Source organism: Morone saxatilis, unplaced genomic scaffold (assembly GCF_004916995.1).
Source record: "Morone saxatilis isolate NCDOM2014 unplaced genomic scaffold, NCSU_SB_2.0 Contig24, whole genome shotgun sequence".
NCBI lineage: Eukaryota > Metazoa > Chordata > Actinopteri > Moronidae > Morone > Morone saxatilis.
In genome coordinates, this window is record NW_023339807.1 from 26,969,369 (window position 1) to 26,977,798 (window position 8,430).

General features: G+C 40.9%; 1 protein-coding gene across 1 annotated transcript; it reads right to left on the minus strand.

Moving 5' to 3' along the window:
* Positions 1-115: 115 nt before the first annotated feature.
* LOC118336563 (succinate-semialdehyde dehydrogenase, mitochondrial-like) lies at positions 116-6,796 on the minus strand. The gene is made up of 8 exons (XM_035673231.1): positions 6,749-6,796; positions 4,847-5,108; positions 4,377-4,473; positions 4,133-4,286; positions 3,290-3,649; positions 2,432-2,595; positions 1,714-1,772; positions 116-1,452 (listed from the first exon to the last, which is right to left on the minus strand). The coding sequence occupies exons 1-8, from the start codon at positions 6,794-6,796 to the stop codon at positions 1,241-1,243; spliced, it is 1,356 nt and encodes a 451-aa protein (XP_035529124.1). The 3' UTR covers positions 116-1,240.
* Between the last annotated feature and the right edge of the window lie 1,634 nt (positions 6,797-8,430).

An 8,430-nucleotide genomic window follows, 5' to 3' on the forward strand; every position in this document is an offset into this window, starting at 1 on the left:
TTATGTTTTAATCATAGAAAAATACAGTTTTTACATCAACAGACCAAGTACAGGACACCAGGATGTTCAATACAAACAATTTTACAAAAATCTACCAAAAAGGGGTTTTTTTTTGTGCGTCATTTTATCACAGTAAATGTTTCCTTCTCTACCGAGTGTCCGGCTTATTTCCCATTTTAAACGAGGATCTATATGCTGCTAGAAGAAGTTCACATGTAGGAAAAAGTTGCAGACATTTTTTTAGCACTGGAACGTCCGCTGTGTGGGAGACGGCCCCGCACGATGCTATATCAGAGATCATTAGCACGTCTGTCCTGGTGTTTAAGGGATGTGGGAAGTTCATTGGAGAGGACTTGTCATGTTCCCTCTGTAAAAAATATTGTTTGAAAATGTGAATAAAGCATAAATCGACCCTTTGTGCTTCTTGTCCAATTAAATTATTATTTTTCTGTCAAATGAATCTCGTTTTTGGTGACCACAAACACACTCAAAAACAAGGGGACATGTTTTACCAATATGTATGAACATTAGTACGCACGGGGATCATGACCAGAAAGCCTCTCGTACCACAAACCCTACACGCAGTCGGGCATTTTGGATTGAGTGGTCATTTTTAGCGATTTAGCGAATAAACGTTGTGCTTTTTGTGACTGTGCATCAAACAACATACAAATATTCAGTACTACTCGCAGCGCCTCCTACTGGAAACAGGAATTAAGCCGTATGTGCCAATCACCATCTGATTTATGTGAAATTTTCATGGTATGGTCTACACCGTGCTGAGTTAGCATGATATTGTCTATTGTATTTAAGACTTTTTTACAGAGTTAAAAAATGTGTTGTTTTTTTTAAATCAATCTTTCTTTGATGTGAATGTTTGCTTGAACATGTTCACTCTCTCAATTAAAGATTTAAAGAAAAACATTTACCTAAAGTTGGTTTTAACTGAAGCTAATTATTGCCTGAAAGAAACTGTTTCTCATAATGGAGGAGAATTAAGAGGAGCCCGTCTCACTGAACCCGTCCTGACAGCCGACGGATAATAAAAACTATTTTATGATTTGTCAAAAGTTACTCGACTACTTTCATACCCTCATTAACAGTTGAGTCCACTGATGTTTTATGTTTATTTGAAAGGGTTATTTTGCGTTATGGTCAAATTTAAAGTCAATTAAAACCTGAGCTCTACAGTTAGGACCTCTAATGATAGTACCGGCTGGACCCGTCGCTCCGTCCTGATTCAGGGTTTGAGGCCTCCGAAGCACATGTACTTCACTTCCAGATACTCTTTGATGCCGTACTTGGAGCCCTCGCAGCCCAGACCAGACTGTTTGACCCCGCCAAACGTGGCCTCTGGGGTGGACAGGAGGCCCTCGTTGATTCCAACTATCCCCACCTCCAACGCCTCCGCCACCCGCCAGATCTGACTCACATCCTGCGAGTAGCAGTAACCTGAGGACAGAACAACAGAGAGATCAACACAAGCCCCCCAGGCTGGGTCCTTTTTAAAGCTTCAGCTCCTTCAAAGTCCACATTTTAAGACTGAATAACAGGTGACATTAAAGGCTCCCTTAGGAGGACACAACTGAAGTGTGCAGAATATGAAATGATTGATAGTTTTTGTAGTAAAGTTAAAGCCTAACTTAACATTTGAAGAGTCAGAACTGTTTGTTGTGTTAGTAACAGTTGAACCGCTCAGCAGGATGGACTCACCTGCCAGCCCAACATTAGATGCGTTAGCAATAGCCAGAGCCTCTTCCTCTGTGTTGAACCTGTAAAGCAGAAACAAAACCTTCTGATTGGTCGACAGACGTCTGCAGCACATGAATACAACCAGCTGTCAGCAGCACTTCCTGCTTGGGTTTTAATGCAGAGTTAGGGTGTAAAGTCCTTCCACGATATACTATATACAGAATATGGAATGCATTCCTATAATAAACAAAGTACAATTATTGTCAGCTCTAATTATTATAATTTATAGTGACTTCTCAACCTTTATGTTGTGTATGTGTAATTATTTGAAGCAACCTGGGTATATCATATGAAGTATGTAGATCAATAAAGTATGAACACATTAAAGCTCCAGTGTGAAACATTGAGGAGGATCTATTCAGTCAGAAATGTAATATAATATTAGTAGGTATGTTTTCATTAATCAGGAGGAACTCGGGTTCTGTTCAGGATTCAACAACAATGAACAATAAATAATATTTTCATTGGGAATAAATCTGCTTCCTGCGTGAACCTGAGGTTTTCTGAGCCTGAGAAACACTGAATGAGCTTTTATCTACAGAGGGGGCGGGTCCTCCTGTATGGAGTCCGCCATGTTGAACCTTTGTATTTCTCTGCAACAGCAGCACTAGATGCCTCTAAATCCTACACTGGTCCTTCAGGACTCGTTCAGTCACACGAACAGAGCGAGCGTACGGACCTGATGACGGGCAGCAGCGGGCCGAATGTTTCCTCCTTCATGCAGAGCATATCTGTGGTGACATTGGCCAGCAGGGTGGGCTCCATGTAGGACCCGTCCAGACGCTTCCCGCCCTTCAACACCTTCGCTCCCCTGGACACTGCATCCGACACCTGCTGGACCACCTGAGAGACAGACAGCCTCTGAGGACAGACAGCCTCCGGTTTACACTCTCTCCCACAAGGCTTTATTATGTGAGGCCTGATGGATATTAGGACAGTGTACAGAAACACTTTTTCATTTAATAACGGATATAATTGGAACTTTACAGCAGATAGACGCCAAACAAGACATGTAAATAAACCGTGTCGTACTTTTTATTGTCTTTCCCACAATATTTTAAAAGCGTTTGTTTTGTTTCTGTGAAGTTGGAAATAAAGTGTTTCAATTAAAATTAGTTGCCTGCAGAGAGAGAATATAAACTGTTTCTGGCTGAAAGATACTAAATTTATCATGAACCAGATGATATCTAGATAAGAAAGCTCACTGTTCCATCAGTCTAGACCAAACCTGGTTAGGACCGCCCACTAGGGGTCGCCAAAGGCTTCAGGGGTGGGTGCAAAAAAAAAACGTTACACAAACCTATTAGAACGCATGGACGAGGTGTCAGCGAGAATAAAAACACTGAATTGTCAAATGAACCCCACTGAGTCTGTATGAGTGTTTATGTAAGGTATATATTTTCTTTCTTTCATTATTATTTTATTATTATTTAAAAAACATAATACAGACAGAATGATAAGAACATTAATATAAGTGTTAGAATATATTAAGAGTATATAACATTATCAGAAGCACTGTGGTCGTTCCTGTCTTTACTTCTCTGCAGGCTCTGGTGTTGATGAGGCCCCTGGTCGTGCCGGGGCTGCCGAGCCGTGCGGCTCCACACGCAGGCTCCAGCGTCCACGCTTGCCCCAGTTTGTCCATGAAGCATCGTGGGAGATGCCGCCTCTGCCACCAGAAAGTCGGGGTTCCGAGCACAAAACACAATTTTGGTGCTGCGGCGAGAAAGGAGAGGAAACTGATGTAGCGCTTGTGGATAAGGGAGGGTGAGGTAGAGGTGGATGAACTGCAGTAACAGCTGGTGTGAGCTTCAGTCAAGACTCGAGAACGCTGGGTCCAGAGTTCCTGATACCTGCTGGTGGCCATGGCTCGGCCACCGCCTTGATCGACATTCGCCTGTCGAAACGACGAATGAAGGGGCGTGGCCACCAGCTCCATGAGGACGCCTTTGCTTCACGGTGTCAGCAACCATTTTCCAGCAGCACCTGGAGTGGAGGAGTCTACAAAAATGTAAAGTATGTACTGTAACACGCACATAAGAGTGAGGAAACTCCAAACTGAGAGAGCCAGCGCCAACGGATACCGATACGGAACGGATAACGTTAGATGGAACTCTCGAAGAGTCTCTCTTTTTGAACCAGATCTTTCTGGCTATTTAAAAATATGTAAGCCCCGGCTCAAGAATGGGTCAAAGAAAATTCAGCCTAAATGCTGAAAATTATTGAAGAATACACCCTAGAAATTGTTTAAACAGCTCCAAAAAAAATGAAAGAAAAAAGAAGAAAATGTTGAAAAAGTTTGCTAGAAATCCAGATAAAATGACTCAGGATGAGATGTGTTGCAGAAACTCAAGGTAGACAGCGTCGGGAGGGTACTGACCTTGCCGCGTGGCGGTGGGACCGCGGTGAAGGAGATTTGGTTGGCGACCAACGGGTCGGTGCAGAGAACCTCCCCGACTGCGGAGTCTGTTCTCCTGGTGAACACGGGGGGAACCACGTTGAACACCCCCGCCGGGATTTCCGCGGCATCGCTCCGCCAATCTTGTGCAGCGACGTGTAACGGTGTTTACTTACAGGGAAGGCATAACTAAAAAACAGAAGTGTTAAATGTTTCAGTGTGTCCGACCTCGGCCAGAGCGAGCGCCGACAGCGGCGTGCCTCCTGCCGGGCTTGACCACCACCGGCAAGCCCGGCCAGCCAAGCCGGCTCCAACCTTCCTGGCTGATCATAGCGCGCTCGGGAAGTCCACTGTGGTAACAACACAACCAAAACATCAACATTCCCACTTTAGTAATTTTAAATGACTTAAAGAGTAGTCCAACTCTGTAAGTAAATATATGACTTTTAACTCAGAAAGATTATTGAAACTGTTTACATGGAACATTTTAAGTTACATAAACTCAATTTTACTTCGTGTTACTTAAAATTTTAAATCAGTTTCAACATCTTTTTGAGTTAAATGAACTGGTTTTACAGTGTAATCTAAACTTTAAAAATAACAATTTAATTCAGTTTTCTTCACACAAATGAATTTAATGAGTTGCAGGCCTACTGAGGATATTTTTTACGTTTTCTACTTAAAATCAAGAAGAACTTGCGACGTCCTGTGAAGAGAAATTCAAACTTTGACCTGATGGTGGCGCTGGAGGCAACAATCTGACCCACAGTGAGGTTGAGCTGCTCACCGGTGTGATGATGGAGGCGACCCCCACAGGCTGTTTGAGGAGGAGGATCTTTCGGTCCTTGGCAGGCGACGGGACGATGTCACCGTACACGCGCCGAGCCTCCTCCGAAAACCACTCCAGGAAGGAGGCGGAGTACGCGATCTCCCCGAGAGACTCCTGCAAGGGTTTCCCCTGCGACACACAGTAATGACACCATGAGCCTCACACACAGCATACAGGAACAGATTGTTAATGTTAGCTAGAAAAAATTATAAATGATTGAAATAATAATTTAAAATAGGATAAAAGGTCAAAATAGTTTCAAATAAAAGATGAATGGTTGTAAAAGTTTGTAAAAAATTTATAAATAAATCATCTAAAAATGGTCAAAAGGTTTCTCTGCTTGGAAACGAAAGGCATTAATAACATAAATGATTTGTATATTGGGGGAAATTTTGCCTCATTTACACAGCTACAAGCCAAATATAGAATATCTGCCTCAAGTTTTTTCAGGTTTTTGCAGATTAGAGATTTTGTTAAAAAAAGATGTTCCAAACTTTGAAGCTTTAAATAAACATGAAACTCTTGAGGCAGTTAACAAATTTGACCCGGGCTCCCGAGGGGCAATCTCTGTTTTCTATCGAATGCTTCATGATGGAGCTCTGATGAATACGGAGGTGTATAAACAGGCATGGGCAGATGAGTTGAATATGGAATTAAATGATGAAATTTGGGAAGAATGTCTACGTAACGTGCAAATGTGTTCAGTTAACACCAGACACAACCTAATACAGTTTAAAACACTCCACAGACTATTATTCGCAGGAAAAGCTACACAAATTTTATCCTGATATCCCACCAGTATGTAACCGATGTAAATCCAAGATAGGTACTCTAGCACATTCTTTCTGGGCATGTAGTAAACTTCATTCATATAGGAATTATTTTTCATTTTTTTCTGAGGCTTTTGGTAAGATTTGTACCCAGCCCCTTGGTAGCGATCCTGGGGCCACAAGTGTCTTTCTTCCGTCAATAAATTTGAAAGAAGAGCTATTCAATTTGGGATGGTGATTGCAAAAAAGCTGATTTTACGTGTATGGAAAATGGATTCTGTGCCTTCATATAATTTGTGGCTGGGAGAATTGTCAAACACTTTACATCTGGAAAGACTGAGATTCTATAATGAAGATAGAGGAGACAAGTTTGATAAAACATGGGACCCGGTACTGAATAACCTTAAAAATGTGAGCTCATAGACATTGGCTATTGTATAAAACCTCACTGTGCAAATGAGTATGTGATTTAGTATATGTCGAACTCATTTATTTTTTCTATTTTTAGATGTTTTTGTTTATAGTACCCATCTTAATTATGACCATGGAATATTGTTGTTGTAATCCTTGATGTGCTGTGTTCTGTATGTTATGTGATCTTTGTTAGGTGTTCTGTTTTTTTTTTTTTCTTTATTCTTTTTCTTGAAAATCAATAATATATTGATTATTACATATTACATATTACTACTGACACCCAACCAATGTTGGGTGTCAGTAGTGTAGCATCAGATTCACATGCTTTGTTGACCCAACAATTTACCCAAACCTCATACCTTAAAGGTTATGCAGCCTTATAACATCATGCTTTGTCCACATTTTGGTTCTGAGACACAAAAGTAAAAACTTGAATAGCCACTAGGGGCTCTTTATGTAAGCATATGTAGATCATTTTAGGGAGCTAGACTCCCTAGGCAGAGGTTTGGTTTGTAACTGATCTTTATGTGTAAAATCGTTGGAGTGCCCCTTTAAGTTAAAGTCAGTGAGCTAACATCTAGGTACAGTAGCTCCTGTGGGGACTATTGATAATTCCTTGTGCAGCAGCAGCATCTGTGTGAGAAGTTGGATTGTCACATCTACAAACAGCATTTTCACTGGGGATCTGTGAAGGTGGAAGTATAGCACTTAGTGAAGCCATTAACAATCCAATTTTCCAGTCTTTACAAGACAATCAAACAGAGAAGTTGACTTGTTGGCATATGGCCAGGCTCACACAGCTTTGAGCTTCTTGTAATGAAAACAGTAATCACAGTTAATTAATGCTTGATTCTCCTACAATGGTTGATGCTTGTCACATGTTCAGTCATGAATATTCTACATTGAGAGCCACAACAGTGACAGTACAGTCCATGTGTCTCCCTTTGGTTTGTCTTTCTCATTCTTTTAATGAGTTCTCTCCGAATTAAAAAGTGATATCCACAAAATTAAATGATAATATGAGGCATTTAACACAATGTTGCAAACAGGTATCATCACTATAGTTTGTGATATCAGACCATTCCAAGAAAATTAATATGGCTTATTTACTGCTTATTAAAGATAGAAAAGCCAAAAGAGAACAGGAAACATTCCTATGTTTTATAGGTGTTCATATCAGTATGCTAAAAAAAATGATTTTAATATAGTGGACACAATGAATACTCACAGTCCACTCACCTAAAAATATGTTTTAGTAATCTATATGATGAAATTGATCAGGGCCAGCTCAGGTTGGTAACGGAATCCATGAAGAGCAAAGACAGAAAAATCTCAAGAAAATACAGGGAAAACATACTAACATTCAGGCTCTGCATGTACAAGGTAATCTACATTAAACAGTATAGATCCACACATCAATTATAGATCTACATTAAGTTCATACATGCATTAATAATAAATCCCTCATTCCATTAGTAATCCTGGCTACAGTATACACACAATAAATACAAATATTAATGATTCAGTCATAATTATTCTGTCTGACCACACAGTCCAAGCTGTTTGGTGTAAAAATCCATAATTGCAAAAGTGTCAGTGTGTGAGTTCTCTCTCTCTCTCTCTCTCTCTCTCTCTCTCTCTCTCTCTCTCTTTCTCTCCACCCACCTAGAGCCGGGGTCTGTCAGAAGTGTCTGCCTCCAATTTAGTTTTCAGATTTAATGTTATCACGTTTTTGTTTCATTATTCATGGCGTCCTGTCAGTGGCTGGGACATATATCTAGGCGCAAAGTGAACATTTTGTCCTCAAAGTTGATGTGTTAGAAGCAGGAAAAAGGGCAAGCATAGAGGATTTGAGCAACCTTTGAACAGGGGCAAATATGTTGATGGCTGACGACTGGGTCAGAGCATCTCCAAACTGCAGCTCTTTTGGAGTGTTTTGGAACGTGCCACCAGGTTTAGTACTACTCAAAAGTGGTCCCAAGAAGAAAAAGCAGTGAACCAGCGAAAGGGTCATGGTGGTCAAAACTAATGATTCAAGTGGGGAGTGGAAGGCTAGTTTGTGTGGTCCATTCCAACAGACGAGCTTTACTGTAACTCACATTGTGAAAAAGTACCACAAATCGATAACAGAAGTTATTCTCAGGACACTTCAAATAGAGCAGGTCTGACCAAATACTCCTTCATAAAAATTATTTCAGAGACCCCAACAGTTCCCATCCATGAGCAGGCACTTGGCGATGACGGCAAAGAAAACTTCTTTTTAAGAG